Source organism: Myotis myotis, unplaced genomic scaffold (genome assembly GCF_014108235.1).
Source record: "Myotis myotis isolate mMyoMyo1 unplaced genomic scaffold, mMyoMyo1.p scaffold_m19_p_1, whole genome shotgun sequence".
In the NCBI taxonomy this organism is placed as follows: Eukaryota; Metazoa; Chordata; class Mammalia; order Chiroptera; family Vespertilionidae; genus Myotis; species Myotis myotis.
In genome coordinates, this window is record NW_023416313.1 from 133,858,997 (window position 1) to 133,878,844 (window position 19,848).

Below are 19,848 nucleotides of genomic sequence, written 5' to 3' on the forward strand. Positions count from 1 at the left end.
GAGCAAAACAATTTTCAATATGTAAATGACCTTAGAAATTACCTATTCAATGCTCCTGTTTCAAAATGAGGAAACTACACATCCTACAGCCTAACTTCATGGGAGCCCTGACCCCTTACCTACAAGATGCCCATGTTCTTATTGCCCATCTTTCAGCTTTTTGCAACTGAAACTCTTGTCTTTCCATTTCTGGCTCAAAAATATCCCAAAGAAAATCACCGTGGCTTTTATGGAGCCATACACCATGACTTTCCCGGACAAGTGCAAAATGTGCCTTATTGATATGCTAAGTAAACAGTCTGGGGGTTGGCATGGAATCCCCCTGCTTTATTACTCTTTCTGGCATCTTCCATTTGAATAAATGCTTCATTGGAGAAAGGGGGGAATATTTAATCAAATTTTGTTTTATAGCTTAACTTTCTGACTAGTGTATATAGCTTTCAGTTTGTGTTCCTTCCTTATACACACTAGTTCTAAATGTTATTGGCTTCTTTTCCTTTTGCTTTACTACGTTAAATGAAGTCGGAAGTTCTAAATAGAGGTTTCCTTCTATTGAGTTGTGTGTTGTGCATAGCAATGATATATCAAGAAGAATATTTTCTCATTATTTTAAAACTTGATGACAGTGTTATATAAAGTTAACTTCAAAAAGCTCTAACCTGGGCACCTTCAACCTGTTTTTAAAAAACTTGTGGGGTTTATTTTATCATTCATGGATTTAATTCCTCATAACCCGTTCAGTCTCTAAAGTTTTCAAAACCATCTGAGGCAAAACAGATGTTAACAACAGGTCTTATTTTAGAAGTAATCTTATTTTTAGAAGTAATATCTTAATTACTTCTAGCATAACTTCATAATTATAACATTTTTACCAAGTTATTAATGATGAGGGGGAAAAGCTTTTTCTTTCACTGTTTATTAAAAATTTTACACAAAAAGGATATTAGTAAAAATGGAAAGGAAAACCTACCTTTCTAGAGAAATAACAGTTTCAAAGTCACAAATTGCCAGCAACCACATTTTTAGATGTGCATAGAGTAGGCCCCGATGTAGGAAACAACTAAGATTCTCATAGCCATCATTTATGAGAGCTTAAAAATAAAAATATATCTCTTATTCAGGTTCTGAACAAACTTATCTGAGTTATATTTTAGTCTATAACCTTTCTACTTTTTTTAAAACATTATATAATGAAAAACATGTATACAATGAGTGTACTTCTTTGAAGAGTATAAAGTATTCATATAAAATGTATTTGTTTATGAGTAACAATGTGTCTCTCAGGGTTCACAAACTTATTAGAGCTGGAAGAAGTCCTGGTGGAAATCTACGATAGGCCACTCACTTTATAGATGAAGAGATTAGGGTCCAGTGGGGTGGGGCTGGGTACACTGGCCATGTTTGTGATGTAAATCAAGGGCAAAGATGGGCCTAGAATCTAAAATCTAACTTCTGATTCATTTCAGTGGATTGCAGTCAGAAGGGCGCCATTACCCTTGATCACCAAAGAACAGGTTCTAGTACAAGCGCAGACTGGGGCACACAGCAGAGTTCCAGCTGACACACACAAAGGGCTGGCGCTCAAAGAGGCTTCTCCGATGGAAGTAGAACTTGGGAGTTAAGGCAGATGATGATGCTGCAGGTCCCAAATAGCAGAAACATCAGGCAGAAGAGTCTCCTCTCAACACTCCAGGTTTGTGGCTCTCATTAGTGACCAGTCTAAGGGTTACCTCATGTCTTTCCGATTACTAATTCTCACACATGCTACTGAATTAGATGGGTTTCCCACACTATTTGATCTATGTCTTCTAAGCTTCTCAAGCTTGTTTCAGCTAAGAAGGAAAAGTTTTACCAAAAAAAGGTGCATCGTGCTCACAGTCTGGGACACAAATATTCACAGTACTAGATTTTGGAAAGCGTGCCTACTACAAAAAAAAAAAAAAAAAAAAAAAAAAAAAAAAAAAAAAAAAAAAGGAAAAAAAAGCTCATATAGATTAAGTAAATAACCACTTGAAGGAAATATGACTGTCCAGTTCACAGTATGACTGGCTAGCACTGAGAAAGTGGGTTGCAGTTTGGTGGTTGCTCTAGAAACATGGAAAAATTCTTCCTAATGAAACTATTATTAGAATCACTTAGCTTCTCTGTGCCTTGGTTCTCTCATCAGTAAAATGGGAATTATATTGATTATCTCGAATATTAATTGAGACATTCCAGATATAGCACTTAGAATAATGCTTTACAAATTAAAAATGTCCAATAAATGTTAGATATTATTAGTAGCTTAGAAAAAAATACCCTGAAGATCCTTTTTGATTGTGGAAGAGAAAACTCCTTAGGAAAGAATTGCGGCCCAAATCAAGCTGGTCTTTCCTGAATAATTTAATGTCAAGGATTTTATATTATTGTGATAGCTTAGAAAAGAGGGGGTGAGAAGCCCAAAATATGGAGAAGAGGGGAACATGAGAAAGAGGCCTTCAGAGACCAGGGTGGAAGAGGTGCAGCCAGATGCAGATGGACAGAGCTAAGAGTTAGATAAACTTACAGAAATAGGGGTGTTTGACCTTCAAAGTTAAATTGTCTATGCTAACTTTATCCTCTGAACACTAAAATGTTCAGTAACAGACAAGAAATAAGTGGGTAAGCAACAACAACAACAAAAATGCAGAATCGGAGGGCAAACATTAGCTACAAAGATTACAGGAGAATTAAACAGGAATCCGCAGCCCTCTCTTCCAAGAAATCTTGGAAATAGAAGGAAGGACACTAGACTCCTCTCAACATGTAGAGTGAGATTTGAGTTATTTTATTTTAATATTCATGGAAAGGGTAACGTCAGAAAGCAAATGGAGTTAGAGACATCAAGTAACAATCACCTTAGATTGCCTGCCTTGAGGAACTCTGTATTGCTTTGTGAGTATAGTCTTCTCTTAATCTCTGGATATAGCCTCATCTAGGATTCTAGCACTTTGTACCCAGGTGACCATAATCATGTTTGGAGTGTTGGGTGGAGTTTGCCAGTTAGAATGGGCTAATTTATTCAGATGGGGATTATTTCTTGAGCACTTACCTATGCCCAGAATTGTGCTGGGCATATTCATACACCAAGAATGCACTGATAATAGGGTAAGGAGGAAATGGCTGTTCCCATCTTCTTACTGAAGATTCTCAAAGCCCATTTTTAGTTTAAGGATTAAAAAATTCTGAATTTGACTAGTCCATGGACTTGACTTATGCAGTAGGACATAGCCCACCAGGATAATCCACTACCATTTAGCAAGCTGACTAGGAAATAGATCTTAATTTCCAGAAATATCCTCAGGACTCAAGATGTAGAAAGGTATTTTTTTGGTATGATATTCTCATTTTGCCACAATTACACACCTGGGTAAATACATATATACTCACATACATTAAAAGGGCATATCAGAAACATTTTTAGCTAAACTATTGTATCTTTTAAGTATATATGAATATGTATTATATAAATTAATATGTAAGTATATATGTAACTATATAATCTATACTAATAAAAGAGTAATATGCTAATTAGACTGGGTTCACTGGACATCTCCTTGACATCTGACTTCCTTCCAGACAAAGCCACGGTGGCGAGGGCCAAGGCAGAGGCGGTTAGGGGTAATTAGACCGGCAGGGGAGCAAGCAGTTAGGGGGCGATCAGGCTGGCAGGAGAGGGCAGTTGGGAGCGATCAGGCCAGTAGGGGAGGGCAGTTGGGAGTGATCTGGCCAGTAGGGGCAGGCAGTTGGGGGCAATCAGGCAAGCAGGCAGGTGAGCAGTTAGGAGCCAGCAGTCCCAGATTGTGAGAGGGATGTCCCAGATTGGAGAGGGTGCAGGCCAGGCTGAGGGACAACACCCCCCCCCCGCCCCTGTGCACAAATTTCATGCACCGGGCCTCTAGTAATATACATATTATATTAATCATCCTTTATATGTGCAGTTGAAAACAAAGTACCTGAAACACTATAATCTTGTAGTGCTCTAAAAGGGTTACTCTTTCTAAATAAGCAGCCTCTAAAATAAAATGCTAGCCAGTTATTAGGATCCAAGTGAATTGCAACAGAAAAATCTTGAGTTGCTTGCTTATAAAACTGCCGTTTAAAATACGCTCTCCCTCGGTATGTCCTAGAAAGAGAAAAGAAGTTCATTTTAACATGTATTGCAGAACAGATATTTTCTCTTTTTGGCAAATCTATACAATTAATTTCATATTTAAAAATTTGTAATTGGCCCTGGCCAGGTATCTCAGTGATTAGAGCATCATTCTTATTGGCCAAGGTTGCAGGTTTGATCCCAGATCAGGGTATATGCAAGAATCAACTAATGAATGCATGAAGAAGTAGAACAATAAACCTCTCACTCTCCCTTTTTCTCTCTCATTAAAATAAATTAATAATTAGTGATTATTTCTCCTTGATTTCTAAGAAAGATTGATCATAATGTTAATAGCAAAAAGGATACTTACTTTTTATAAATAAATAAATTATACTTTATTATATATAATACTAGAGGTCCGGTGCACAAAAATTTGTGCACTCGGGGGTGGGGGGGGGTCCCTCAGCCCGGCCTGTGCCCTCTCGCAGTCTGGGACCCCTCGGGAGATAACGACCTGCTGGCTTAGGCCTGCTCCTGGGTGGCAGAGGGCAGGCCCAATCCCTAGGTGCAGCCCCTGGTCGGGCTCAGAGCAGGGCTGATTGGGGAGTTGGGGCACCACCCCCTGTCATGCACAGAGCAGCAAGGATCGGGAGGTTGCGATGCCACCCTCAGTCACACTCAGGGTGGGGCTGATTGGGGGGTTGGGACACCGGCCCGTCACACTCAAGGCAGGATTGATGGGGAGGTTGCGGCACCACCGCCTGTCACACACAGAGCAGGGCCCATCAGGGGGTTGGGGCGCTGCCCCCTGTCACACACAGAGCAGGGCCCATCAGGGGGTTGGGGCGCTGCCCCCTGTCACACACAGAGCAGGGCCCATCAGGGGGTTGGGGTGCTGCCCCCTGTCATGCACAGAGCAGGGCCGATCAGGGGGCTGAGGAGCTCCCCCCTGTCACTCACAGAGTAGGGCCGATAGGGGAGTTGGGGCACCGCCCCCGTCACATACAGAGCAGGGTGGATCAGGGGGTTGGGGTTCCGCCCTCTATCACCCACAGAGTAGGGCCGATCAGGGGGTTGGGGTGCCGCCACTGTCACACTCAGGGCAGGGCCGATGGGGAGGTTACGGCTCTACCCCATCACACACAGAGCAGGGCTCGTGGGGGGGGGGGGGGGGGGGTTGGGACGCTGCACCCTGTCACACACAGAGCCACAGGGTGATCAGGGGGTTGGGGAGCTTCCCCCTATCAGGCACAGAGCAGGGCTGATCAGGGGGTTGGGGCGCCTTTCCCTGTCACGAACAGAGCAGGGTGGATAGGGAGGTTGTGGCCCCACCCCCTGTCACACACAGAGCCACAGGCCTCGCGGCTCCCCTGATCCTGGTACTGGGAGGAATATTATCCTTTTACTATATAGGATAGGGGCCTGGTGCATGGGTGGGGGATGGCTGGTTTGCCCTGGAGGGTGTCCTGGATCAGGGTGGGGGTCCCTACTGGGGTGCCTGGCCAGACTGGGTGAGGGGATGATGGCTGTTTGCAGCTGGTCACACACCCTTCAAGGTGGGTGTCCCCACTGGGGTACCTGGCCAGTCTGGGTGAGGGGCTGAGGGCTGTTTTCAGGCTGGCGGGTGACTGAAGCTCCCAACCGCTCCTTTTTCTCTTATTTTTTTATTCTGGGCCAGCTTTACCTCTGGCTCCAGCTCTGAGGCCTCTGCTGCTGAAAGCATGTATCTGGTTTGTTTGGGTTCTATAATCGAAACATTGTATCAACTCCAGCTCTGAGATCCCGGCTGGCTGAAAGCAGGTTTCTGGGGTTTTGTTTAGCTTCTATATTTGTTACAATGTTTCAAACTTCAAGGTCAGAGGCCGGCAAGGCAGGCGGGAATGTTGGTTTCCTCCGTCACTGAAGCAAGCAAGCCTCATGTTAGCTTCAAGCTGCCTGGCTGCCGGCCGCCATCTTGGCTGGCAGTTAATTTGCATATCACCCTGATTAGCCAATGGGAAGGGTAGGGGATGTACAGCTAATTACCATGTTTCTCTTTCATTAGATAGGATGATGCTTAATAATAATATGTTCCATATTAATTATTTTATTACTAATATTATTATATTTTTTATATTTATCAGAGAGGTGTATCAATAAAAATAAGTATCAGATTTTGACATTTTTATTATTTTTGAGTACCCAAAATGTAAGGCCCTAAATTACACAAGACTGTTTTGTAGAAAAATCAAATAATCCATTTTGAACAAAATGGGTATCATTGTCACTGGGTAGAATTGTTATGGTACTTTCTCCTGACAGTGAAGATATGCCCACATAAATGGGAAGCTGCTCTACATGGATAAGACTATTATATCAGTTGTGTGAATTGGATTCTATCTCTAATAACTTTGACTCCAGTTTCAAAATTATCATTATTATTGACTTTTACTCAAAATTATCACAAGTATATCAATTCCTGAAAATCCCATCTTCAATCACTTAATTTAAAGCAATTCAGCTTTTAGAAATAAAGGTAAAACAGTAGGAATAGCTAGTCTGCTCTGAAGAAAATAAACCCAAGGAAAATATAAAAGATGCTATAAAAGGTTATATTAGGAAAACAACAGTAATTTGGAGAAAAGAATGCAGCCAGGTCAGTATGGCTCAGTTGGTTGGGGGATTGTCCCATACACCAAAGGGTGGTGAGTTCGATTCCTAGTCAGGGCATACATGGGAGGCAGCTGATCTATGTTTCTCATGGTGATGTTTCAATCTCTCTCTTTCAATTCCTCTCTCTAAAAATCAATCCTATCTAATAAAGAGGGAATATGATAATTGACCCTCATGCCATCGCAAAGATGGTGGTGCCCACAGCCAATAAGGAGGGAATATGCTAATTGACTGCCCCACGCTCAAAGATGGTGGTGCCCACAGCCACAAGATGGCGACACTCAGTCCCCTCAGCCTCTCCAGGGCGGCAGGCACATGGCAAAGCCAGGCCCCACCCCAGGCAGGCCTGACCCTGCTGTGCCTGTGTCTGGAGTCTCTCAGCCCCCCAGCCACCCAGGGCTGGCTCGAGGAGCAGGCAAGTCTCAGATGTCGGCTGCCCAGCCGCCCAGGGCCTCCCAAGGCTCAGGTAACCAGGGCCGGCCGAGGCTTGCACTGCTGGCAGTAGCAGCAGAGGTGTGATGGGGCATCGCCTTCTCCATATCACCGGGTCACCCCTTACCCCTGAGGGCTCCCAGACTGTGAGAGGGGGCAGGCTGGGATGAGAGACCCCCCATCCAGTGCATGAATTTTCATGTACCGTGTCTCTAGTTTAAAAAATAAAAAATATATAGCCAGTATATTGGTAGACTAGTAACAGAGGTCTTTCAAAAGCACTAAACACATGACAGCCAGGATATTTTATCCTAGAGCAAAATATTTTTTTACCTAAATTTCAAGACATGTTGGAGAGATTAAAAATGGCAGTGGAGTAAGTGGAAACTACATTGACACTCTCCTAGCACCAAACAGGAAATACAACCAAAATGCAGAAAAAACACCCTGAAAAATCTACTGAAGACTAACTGATAACCTAGGATGGAAAATGGAGACTGCATGAGAGACTGGTATGCAGAGATGGAGACGTGAAAGGGGTGGCCAGGCTCCCACAGACAGCAGCTGAAGGTCCAGAGGGATATCTCTGCTGTAAGGGGTTCCCACTGAGAACTATGGGCTCTTAAGCCCCAAGGTGGGCTCCCCAACCAAGAGCACCAGAACTAAGAAAGATGAGCACATAACACCTGGCTGTAAAAAGCAGCAGGCACCCTCTTAAAGGACCAATTAAAATTTCATGTGTAGCCACTCCCCTTGGGCTCTGGCAGAAGGAGGAGAGAGTGAATTGGAGCTAGCTGTGTGAGGAAAATCTTGGGTTGGGTGCTCTGGGGTTGGAGCTTGGAGGGCAAACCCCCTGGTTTCTTGGGCTAAGTCTTCCCTCACTCTGCAGAGGCCATTTTTCTTTGATGAATCATGCTATCCAGGTGGTTTTGGCCTGGGGAAAGGCAGTTGTCACACCTGTTTGGATGACCCCACCCTGAGGTCAATAGCTTGAGGCTAATCAAGGCTGATAACAGTCAGACTGCAGGCAAAGGTGGATCTCTGGAGACTTTGAGTCTTTGCCCTGGGCTAGGAAAAGCAGATACTGGTGCACATCTTGGTCCTTTCCAAAGGCATCCAGTCCCAACAGAGGGAGCCACAAGCTGTGGATTGCTGACAGACACAAACAGGATACTCGGGGCCAGTCAGAAACAACACCTATCATTCATTGTCCTGCACTACAGGCTTGGAGTCATAGCAAATCTACCTAATGCATAGACACAAACCCAAACAGGCAGCCCAAATGGGGGGACAAAAAATTTTTTTAAAAAAATGAAAGAACAAGAGAATTCTCCAGAAGAAGAGATAAATGAAAATGAGATAAGAAATTTATCTGATATAGAGTTCAGAATAATGATGGCAAAGATGTTCAATAGCATGGGAAAAGATATAGTAACTATGAAAAGAGAACAAAAAATAAGAGGAAACAAAGAATGACACAGGACTAATAAAGAACAATAGGGAGGAATAGACAGCAGATTAGGAGAAGCTGAGAATCAGATCAATGAATTAGAAGATAGGGTTGGAAAAATCACTCAATCAGAGAAACAAAAAGGAAAACAATTTAAAAAACATCTGAAGGAGAACCAAGATGGCAGCATAAGGTACAAACCTGTGCGTGCTGCCCCCCACAACAACATTAAAACCACAACTATAAGACAAAACACCTATCATCCAGAACCACGGGAAAGCTGATCGAGTGGAAGTTCTACAACTAGAAGGAAAGAAAAAAGCGCATTGAGACCGAGTAGGAGGGGAGAGGCGCCAAGAACAGAGGTACAGGGGTGCGCGCAAGGCTGCTGCACCTTGGTGTGTGGTTTTTTTCAATCGGAAGGGGACAAGCTCTCGAACACACTGAACTCATTTATGGCGAGACGCTGGGGTCCCAGGCTCCTACAGGGAGAAACAGGATTGTCTTGCAGCGGGTCGGAAAGCAAAGGTGACTTTCTCACAGAGCTGCTCGCAGGAATCATTGTTGCTGGGGGCGCGCGGCACTCAGGGAGTCGCAGAGTCAGAGTCACAGGGTGGCTGAGGACACCATTGCTGTTTGCCCCGCCCTGGGAACTCTCTGAGACCCCGGCCTACTACATCCCCTCCCAAGCTGTGCTCGGCTGCACAAAGGAGGCACCTGCACTTTTGCAGCCTAACAAACTGCAGTGAATCAGAGAGCTCCAAAACTTTCAAACTCCAAACAAAGAGGAGAAATCTGTTGATATTGCTATAGTCCCTGCTGGGTGGACCCACACAGTGGTTGACTTGGAGATCCAGGAGCCAGGGTACTCTGGGTCAGATACCAGATTTCAACTCCTCACATCTATAAGGGACACACTCCAGAAGCAGACTCAGTGAGCTCCAAAGCCCCACTGAAGCAAGTCCTACCGCATAAGGGTGTCTCCAGCACAGCAGTTCTTATAGACACAGTGGGTCCTCGCAGTCAGCCAAAAATGCGAAGACAAAGAAACATGTCACAAATGAAAGAAATGGAGGAAAGCAAACTAATGGAGGACATAGAGTTCAGAACCACCGTTATAAGGTTACTCAAGAATCTTCTACGAACCTCTGAGGAATTTAGTGAGACCTTCAAGGATCTTAATGAGAATGCCAAAAAATGGAAAAGGACCAGTCAGAAATTAAACATACACTGACTGAAATAAAGAATAATATACAGAGATCCAAAAGCAGACGAGAGGATCAAGTCAAAGATCTGAAATACGAAGAAGCAAAGAACACCTATCCGGAAAAGCAAAATGAAAAAAGAATAAAAAAATGAAGATAGTGTAAGGAGCCTCTGGGACAGCTTCAAGCATACCAACATCTGAATTATCGGGGTGCTAGAAGAAGAGAGAGAGTAAGATACTGAAAGCCTATTTGAAGAAATAATGACAGAAAACTTCCCCCACCTGGTGAAAGAAATAGACTTACAAGTCCAGGAAACGCAGAGAACCCCAAACAAAAGGAATCCAAACAGGACCACACCAAGACACATCATAATTAAAATGCCAAGGGCTAAAGACAAAGAGAGAATCTTAAAAGCAGCAAGAGAAAAACAGTTACTTACCTACAAGGGAGTACCCATACGACTGTCAGCTGATTTCTCAACAGAAACTTTGCAGGCTAGAAGGGAGTGGCAAGAAATATTCAAAGTGATGGATGCCAAGAACCTATAACCAAGATTACTTTATCCAGCAAAGCTATCATTCAGAATTGAAGGTCAGATAAAGAGCTTCACAGATAAGGAAAAGCTAAAGGAGTTCATCACCACCAAACCAGGATTATATGAAATGCTGAAGGATATTCTTTAAGGGATAAATACCACATGATCTCACTCATTTGTGGAATATAATGAACAACATAAACTGATGAACAAGGACTGATCCAGAGAGGGAGAGGCATTGATTGGACTGTCGGGCCCTGGAGGGAAGGTAGGGGAGGGTGGGGGTAAGGGTGGACAACGGGGGGGGGGGGGGGGGTGAGGGCATGAGCAGGGGGGGAGGAGTAGGGAATAATGTGGGGATAAGGACACAGATGTAATATCTTAATCAATAAAAAATATATTAAAAATAAAAAAACCATCTGAAATAAATTTTTTTTTTTTAAAAAAAAGACCCTGAATAGCCACAGCAATCCTGAAAAAGAAGAACAAAGTTGGAGAGATCACAATACCAGATGTCAAGCTATATTACAAAGCCACTGTTCTCAAAACTATCTGGTAGTGGCACAATAACAGACATATAGACCAATGGAACAGAACAGAGGACCCAGAAATTGACCCAAGCCATTATGCTCAATTAATATTTGACAAAGGAGGCAAGAGCATACAATGGAGTTAACATAGTCTCTTTAATAAATGGTGCTGGGAAAATTGGTCAGATACATGCAAAAATATGAAACTAGATCACCATCTTACACCTTACACAAAAATAAACTCAAAATTGTTAAAGGACTTAAATGTAAGATGGGAAACCATAAAAGTCTTAAAAGACTCCATAGGCAGCAAAATATCAGACATATATTGTAGCAATATCTTTACCAATACAGTTCCAAGGGCAATGGAAACTAGGGAGAAAATAAACAAATGGGACTACATCAAAATAAAAAGCTTCTGCACAGCAAAAGAAACCATCAACAAACAAGAAAGCCCACTGCATGGGAGAACATATTCGCCAATGTTATCAATACTAATAAAAGGGTAATATGCTAATTAGACCGGATGTCTTCTGGATGTCCTTCCTGACAAAGCCAGGGACGTATCAGCCTGTAAACTGCCTGCAGCCCCTTTCCCAGGACAGCACCGCTCCCCAGTTGGGACTCCCACCCCAATAGGGGGCATGGCCAGCCTGAAAACCACCCCAGGACCCTCACCAAGACAGGCACTGCCCTCGAGCAGGGATCCTCAACCCAATCGGGGGTGTGGCCAGCCTTCAAACTGCCCCTGGCCCCTCGCCCAGGCCAGCCCCACCTCAGTGGGAACCCCGGCCCTGATCGGGGGCATGGACAGCCTGCAAACCACCCCAGGCCCCTGGCCAGGCTGGTCCCACCCCCAGCGAGGACCCCCACCATGATTGGAGGCATGGCCAGCCTGCAAACCACCTGCAGCTCCTTGCCCAAGCCAGACCCACCTCCAAGCAGGGGCCCCAACCCCAATCCAGGGCCCCCTTAAGGGCAGGCCAGCCGGCCCCCACCCACGCACCAGGCCTCTATCCTATATAATAAAAGGATAATGTGCAAATTGACCCTAATGGCAAAAAGACCAGAATGACCACTGGGCTAGTCACTATGAGGTGCACTGAACACCTCTTGGCCCCTTTCCCCAGCTGGCACAAACTGATCACCTGATAGCCACCTGCTTCAGGGGTGGGGCCGGCAAGTGGGAGGGAACTGCCTACTCCTCGGTCCCTTCCCCTGGCCATCAGGTACCAATCCCCCAATGGCGAATGGGAAACTGGGGGTGGGTGGTGGCAGGGGGCAGGGCCAGCTGCGGGCAGCTGGGGAAAATGGCCCTGATCGAAAGCCAGGCCTAGGGACCATACCCACACATGAATTTCATGCATCGGGCCTCTAGTCCCATATAATAAAAGGGTAATGTGCAAATCGACCAAACGGCAGAACGACTAGTTGCTATGATGTGCACTGACCAGCAGGGGGCACACACTCAACGCAGGGTTAGAAACCAGGCTCATGGCTCACAGCTCACAGCTGTTGAGCGCAGCAGTGGCAGCGCTAAGGATGTCTGACTGACATCTTAGGCCCGCTCCCCATAAGTAGCGGGCCTAAGCCATCAGTCGGACATCCCCCAAGGGCTCTCAGACTACGATAGTGTGCAGGCTGGGCTGAGGGAACCCCCCCCCCCCCAAGTCCACAAATCTCATGCACCAGGCCTCTAGTCTCAGATAAGGGTTTAATCTCCAAAATTTACAGGGAACTCATACAACTTAACAAAAGGAAGATAAAAAATCCAGTCAAAAAATGGGAAAATGACCTAAGTAGACACTTTTTTAAAGAGGACATATGGAAGGCCAAGAGACATAGGAAATAATGCTCAAAGTCACTAATCATCTGAGAGAAGCAAATCAAAACAACAATGAGGTAGCATCTCACACCTGTCAAAATGGTTATCAACAACAAATTAACAAAGGACAAGTGCTGGAGAGGATGTGGAGAAAAAGGAACCCTCGTGCATTGCTGGTGGGAAAACAGACTGGTTCAGCCTCTATAGAAAACAGTATGGAGATTCCTAAAAAAATTAAAAATGGAACTCCCATTCGACCCAGTAATCCCACTTCTGGGAATATGTCCCAAGAAACCAGATACACCAATCAGAAAGGACATATGCACCCCTATGTTCATAGCAGCATAATTTACAATAGCTAAGATTTGGAAACAGGCTAAATGCCCATCAGCAGATGAATGGATTAAAAAACTGTGGTACATCTACTATGCTGCTATTATAAAGAAGAAACATTTACCACATGCAACAGCATGCATGGACCTGGAGAACATTATGCTAAGCGAAATAAGCCAGTTGGAGATAAATATCACATGAACTCACTCATAGATGGGATACAGTGAACAATATTAACTGATGAACAAAAATAGATCCAGAGACTAAGAAACACTGAACAGTCTAACTTCAGAGAGAAGGTGGGGGAAGCGGGGTGAGAGATCAACCAAAGGAGTTGTATGCATGCATATTAGCATAACCAATGGATACAGACACTGGGGCAGTGGGGGCTAGCCTGGGGGGAGGGTGTGGTGGGGATGGTCAATAAGGGAAAAAGGAGACATATTTAGTACTTTAAACAATAATAATAATAAAAAAGAAACAAAGAGAGAGGACCCAAATAAATAAAATCAGAAATTAAAGCAAAGAAGTAACAACTGACACCACAGACAAACAAAGGATTGTAAGAAAATACTATGAACAACTGTATGCCAACAAGCTGGACAACATGAATGAAATGGACAAATTCCTAGGAAAATTACAATCTACCAAAACTGAATAAGAAGAATCAGAACACCTGAATAGGCAAAAAACAACTGATGAAATTAAAGCAGTAATAAAAATAAAAAAATAAAAAAACACTTCCAGAAAACAAAAGCTCGGGTCCAGATGGCTTCACAGTGGAGTTTTACCAAACATTCAAAGAAGAACTAACACCTATAATCCTTAAATTATTTTTTAAAATTAAGAGGAAGAAATACTTCCAAGCTATTTTTATGAGGCCAGCATTATCCTAATTTTAAGGCCAGCTACTAGTAGACAACTACAAAAAAAAGAGTATTACAGGTGAATATCCCTGATGGATATAGATACTAAAATCCCTCAACAAAATATTAGCAAATCAGATCAAGCAATATATTTAAAAGATCATACACCATGACCAAGTGGGAATCATTCCAGTGATGCAAGGCTGGTATAATATTCACAAATAAATAAATGTGATACATCAAATAAGACAAAAATCACATGATCATATCAATAGAGGTAGAACAAACATTCAACAAAATCCAACACCCTTTTTATATTAAAACTAGAGGCCCGGTGCACAAAAATTTGTGCACTCGGGGCGGGCGGGCGGGTCCTCAGCCCGGCCTGTGCCCTCTCGCAGTCTGGGACCCCGCGGGAGAAAATGACCTGCTGGCTTAGGCCTGCTCCCGGGTGGCAGAGGGCAGGCCCAATCCCTAGGTGCAGCCCCTGGTCGGGCTAAGAGCAGGGCTGATTGGGGAGTTGGGGCGCCACCCCTTGTCATGCACAGAGCAGGGCGGATCGGTAGGTTGCAATGCCACCCTCAGTCACACTCGGGGTAAGGCTGATTGGGGGGTTGGGGCACCGCCCCCTGTCACACTCAAGACAGGGTTGATGGGGAGGTTGCGGTGCCACCCCCTGTCACGCACAGAGCAGAGCCAATAAGGGGGTTGGGGCGCTGTCCCCTGTCACGCACAGAGCAGGGCCCATCAGGGGGGTTGGGGAGCTCCCCCTGTCACGCACAGAACAGGGCCCATCAGGGGGTTGAGGAGCTCCCCACTGTCACTCACAGAATAGGGCCGATAGGGGAGTTGGGGCACCTCCCCCTGTCACACACAGAGCAGGGCGGATCAGGGGGTTGGGGCGCTGCCCTCTATCACCCACAGAGCAGGGCCAATCAGGGGTTGGGCGCCGCCACTGTCACACTCAGGGCAGGGCCGACGGGGAGGTTATGGCTCTACCCCATCACATACAGAGCAGGGCCCGTGGGGGGCGGGGGGGGGTGGGGCGCCGCCATCTATCACCCACAGAGCAGGGCCAATCAGGGGGTTGGGGAGCTCCCCCCTATCAGGCATAGAGCAGGGCTGATCAGGGGGTTGGGGTTCCTTCCCTGTCACGAACAGAGCAGGGTGGATAGGGAGGTTGTGGCCCCACCCCCTGTCACAAACAGAGCCACAGGGCAATCAGGGGGTTTGGGCGCTGCCCCCTGTCACGCTGATCCCGGGGCTGGGAGGCCTCGCGGCTCCGCTGATCCCAGTGCTGGGAGGCATATTACCCTTTTACTATATAGGATAGAGGCCTGGTGCATGGGTGGGTGCTGGCTGGTTTGCCCTGAAGGGGTGTCCCGGATCAGGGTGGGGGTCCCCATTGGGGTGCCTGGCCAGCCTGGATGAAGGGATGATGGTTGTTTGCAGCTGGTCACACCCCCTTCAGGGTGGGGGTCCCCACTGGGGTGCATGGCCAGCCTGGATGAGGGGATGATAGCTGTTTGCAGCTGGTCACACACCCTTCAGGGTGGGGGTCCCCACTGGGGTGCCTGGCCAGTCTGGATGAGGGGCTGAGGGCTGTTTTCAGGCTGGTGGGTGACTGAAACTCCCAACTGCTCCTTTTTTTCTTTTTTTTTTTTATTCTGGGCCAGCTTTAGCTCTGGCTTCAGCTCTGAGGCCTCTGCTGCTGAAAGCAGGTATCTGGTTTGTTTCGGTTCTATAATCGAAACACAGTATCAACTCCAGCTCTGAGATACTGACTCGCTGAAAGCTGGTTTCTGGGGTTTTGTTTAGCTTCTATATTTGTTACAATGTTTCAAAGTGCAGGCTCAGAGGCCGGCAAGGCAGGTGGGGAACATTGGTTTCCTCCGTCACTGAAGCAAGCAAGCCTTATGTTAGGTTCCAGCTGCCTGGCTGCCGGCTGCCATCTTGGCTGGCAGTTAATTTGCATATTGCCCTGATTAGCCAATGGGAGGGGTAGCGGTCGTATGCTAATTACCATGCTTCTCTCTTATTAGATAGGACTAGAGGCCCAGTGCACAAATTTGTACACAGGTAAGGTCTGGCTGGTCTACCCTGATCGAGGTGTTGAAGGCCAATACGGGGTGGGGACAGCCAGGGAGAGGGGCCATGGGCATTTGGCAGTCAGCCTTGTCCCCAATCCAGGTGCTGGAGCCAATCGGGGGCCAGGCCAGCTGGGCTGGAGGTGGGCAATTGGGGTCCAGATCAGGCTGGTTGGCTACCGCAGTGTGTGTCATAGCCATTAATCGTTCTGGTCATTCTGGTCGTTCCGCCATTCTGGTTGCTGGGCTTTTATATATATCAATTCTCAAAAAAATGGGAATAGAGTGATCATATTTCAACATAATAAAAGCCATATATGACAAACATACAGCAAACATCATACCCAATTGAAATAAACTAAAACCATTTCCCCCAAACACAGGAACAAGACAGGGATGTCTGCTTTCACCACTCTTATTCAACATAGTACTGGAAGTCCTAGCCCCAGTGATGAGACAAGAAGAAGAAATGAAATGCATCTATGTGGACAAGGAGGACGTAAAATTGTCATTATCCACAGGCAACATGATATCGTATACAGAAAACCCAAAGACTCCAGCAAAAACCTACCAGACTTAATAAATAAATTTGCCAATATAGTAGGATACAAAATTAACACCCAGAAATCTATGGCCTTTTTATACAGCATTAATGAACTCTCAGAAATAGAAACTAGACAAATAATCCCATTTCCCATTGTAACAAAGAAATCAAGATACTTAGGAATAAACTTAACCAAAGAAATAAAAGACTTGTACTCTGAAAACTACAGGATGTTGCAAAATGAGATAGAGGAAGATGTTAAAAAGTGGAAGTATACACTGTGTTCATGGACTGCTAGAGTTAACATCATTCTAGAGTCCAAAGCAATCCATAGATTCAATGCAATCCCTATTAAACTACCAACAGCATATTTCACAGATCCAGAACAAATACTCCTAAAATTTATATGGAACCATAAAAGACCCCAAATAGCCACAGCAATCTTGAGAAAGAAGAACAAAGTTGGAGGGGTCACAATACCAGACATCAAGTTATACTACAAAACGACTGTAATCAAAACTGCCTGGTACTGGCATAATAACAGACATATAGACCAATGGAACAGAACAGAGAACCCAGAAATTGACCTAAGCCATTATGCTCAATTAATATTTGACATAGGAGGCAAGAACACACAATGGAGTCAAGATAATATCTTCAATTAATGGTGTTGGGAACATTGGACAGATACATGCCAAAAAAAAAAAAAATGAAACTAGGCTACCAACTTACACCAAATACAAGAATAAATTAAAAATGGATAAAAGTCATGAAACCATAAGAAACCTAGAAGAAACCATAGGCAGCAGAATCTAAGACATCTCTCATAGCAATATGTTTACCAATACATCTCCTAGGGCAAAGGAAACTAAGGAGAAAATAAACACATTGGACTATACAAAAATAAGAAGCTTCTTCACAGCAAAAGAAACCATCAACAAAATGAAAAGGGAGCCCACTGTATGGGAGAACATATTTAGCAATGACACATTGGATAAAGACTTAATATCCAAAATGTATAAGGAAATCATACAACTTTACAAAAGGAAGACAAACAATACAATTAAAAAATGGGCAAAGGACCTAAATAGACACTTCTCCAAAGTGGACATACGGATGGCCAATAGATACATGAAAAAATGCTCAAAGTCACTGATCATCTAAGAGATGCAAATTAAAGTAACAATGCGATATCACCTCACACCTGTCACAAAGGCTACCATCAACAAATCAACAAATGACAAGTGCTGGTGAGGATGTGAGAAAAGGGAACCCTCGTTCACTGCTGGTGGGAATGCAGACTAGTGCAGCCATTATGGAAACAGTATGGAGTTTACTCAAGAAATTAAATATGGAACTGACATTTGACCCAATGATCCCACTTCTAGGAATATATCCTAAGAAACTAGAAACACCAATCAGAAAGAATATATGCATCCCTATATCAGCACATTTTATAATAGCTAAATCTGGAAACAGCCAAGTGAACATCAGTAGATGAGTGGATAAAAAAGCTTTGGTACATTTACTCCATGGAATACCATGCAGCAGTTAAAAAAAAAAAAGGATCTCTTACCTTTGAGACAGCATGGAGTGACCTAGAGAGTATTATGTTAAGAGAAATAAGCCAGTCAGAGTCTGACAAGTATCACATTAATAAGGGTATCTAGCTAGCTTAATTAGGTAAACAGAAAGAGAGGAGGTCTGTGTAAAGTTTGTTCCCCCACTTCCCGTGTGGTTCAGGGTTCAGGATCTGGAAGAGGAGCCACACACAAATAAAAGAGGAGACACAAGAGATAATTTGGAAATACTGGGGGGCCAGGCAGACAAGTCCAACTCAAGAGGAAAGACTTCCACTGGTGCTCAGGCCTCACCAACCTTTTATTGGTTTGGGATACACCCATAGCCCTTAAGCAGGCAATTTCCAGTAATAGGCAGACTAGGTTTGGGATACACCCATAGCCCTTAGGCAGGCAATTTCCAGTAATAGGCAGACTAGCCCATCAGCAAGGATGGGGAAGTTGCTTCAGCTACCATTGTCTGGACTGATAGTGGGTGCACAGCCCTGACCATTGCCAGAGCTCAAGGGTCGCCAGCCTTTGGGGATCCTTGTCCACACCTCTCTGCTGGTGAAGACAATGAATGACTTCCTGCAGGGGTCCAGAGAGGATAGAGGCACCTTGGCCTGAGCAATTAAAACAGCCATAAACCAAGGACATTAGCAAATGGTTAAAAAAACAAAACAAAAAAACAACAACACCCTAATAAGAGAAAACAGAAAGGGAGGGGGAAAGGAAGAAAGGAAAAAAGGTCTGTTGTATTCCCTAAGCTGAGAAGCCAGCAGTTTCAGTCTCAATGTTTGGCAGGATAAGGTTTCTAGGTACCATAAGGTAGGTCAAAGTAACTCCAACTTGAACAGATAAGATGAATATGTGAAGGACAAAGAAAAGACACAAAATATCAGGAAAAAGGAAACATTTTCACCTAGGATAGAGGAATGTTGCAAAATAAGGGGAAAGAAGGAGTGGGGGCACCATGCGGGCTTTGGCCTTTGTAGAGTGACCAATGAGGAAAGCACAGGGGTCCTAAGTTGGGTAAGAGTCCAATTAAAAAGTGTCATGAGGAGACAAAGAACTACAGCTTTTATAATGCCTCAAGACAAAGAAAGCAGTGGCCAACCTCCTTAGGAGAGACAGAGTCTTAGAATTAGAAAGCTTAAAATTAGGAGTTTTAGATATAGTATCTATTTGCAATCAAGTTCTTCTGCTTGCAATAAAGTTTCTGTACTTCTCACCTACCACCTTTTGTCTATGGCTTCATTTTTCGAATCCATCTGGACAAGAACCAAGGAAAAAAAATCACTCTTACATTCTGCTCAATTAAAAAAAAACTTGACTCAACATGATCTCACTCATATGTGGAAGTAAAATAATGAGTAATGAGTAAAATAAACTGATGAACAAAATTGATCCAGAGACATAAATGCATAGAACAGAATTCAGAATCTAAGAGGGAAGGTGTGGAAGGGTGGGTGTAGGAAGAGATTATCCAAAGAACTTGTATGCATATATGCATGACCCACGAACACAGGCAATAGGGTGGTGAAGGCCTGGGGCGAAGGGTGGGAGCGAACTAGAAGGGATCAATGGGGGGAAAAGAGGACATATGTTATACTTTCAACAATAAAAATTTAATTAAAAAAAAGAAATTAAAAAAAGGCGTCTAATTTATTTTCTAATGAATACAAGTATTATTTATTTACTAGCAGCCTG

At 44.4% G+C, this 19,848-nt stretch overlaps 1 protein-coding gene across 1 annotated transcript in view; it reads right to left on the reverse strand.

The window, feature by feature from the left end:
• TTC6 (tetratricopeptide repeat domain 6) overlaps positions 1-19,848 on the reverse strand; it is a 263,011-nt gene that overhangs the window by 55,761 nt on the left and 187,402 nt on the right. The window contains exons 15-16 of the mRNA XM_036338786.1: positions 3,975-4,144; positions 971-1,091 (exon numbers count right to left, since the gene is read on the reverse strand). Coding sequence (XP_036194679.1) covers positions 971-1,091; positions 3,975-4,144 — 291 coding nt within the window. The remainder of the gene's footprint in view (positions 1-970; positions 1,092-3,974; positions 4,145-19,848) is intronic.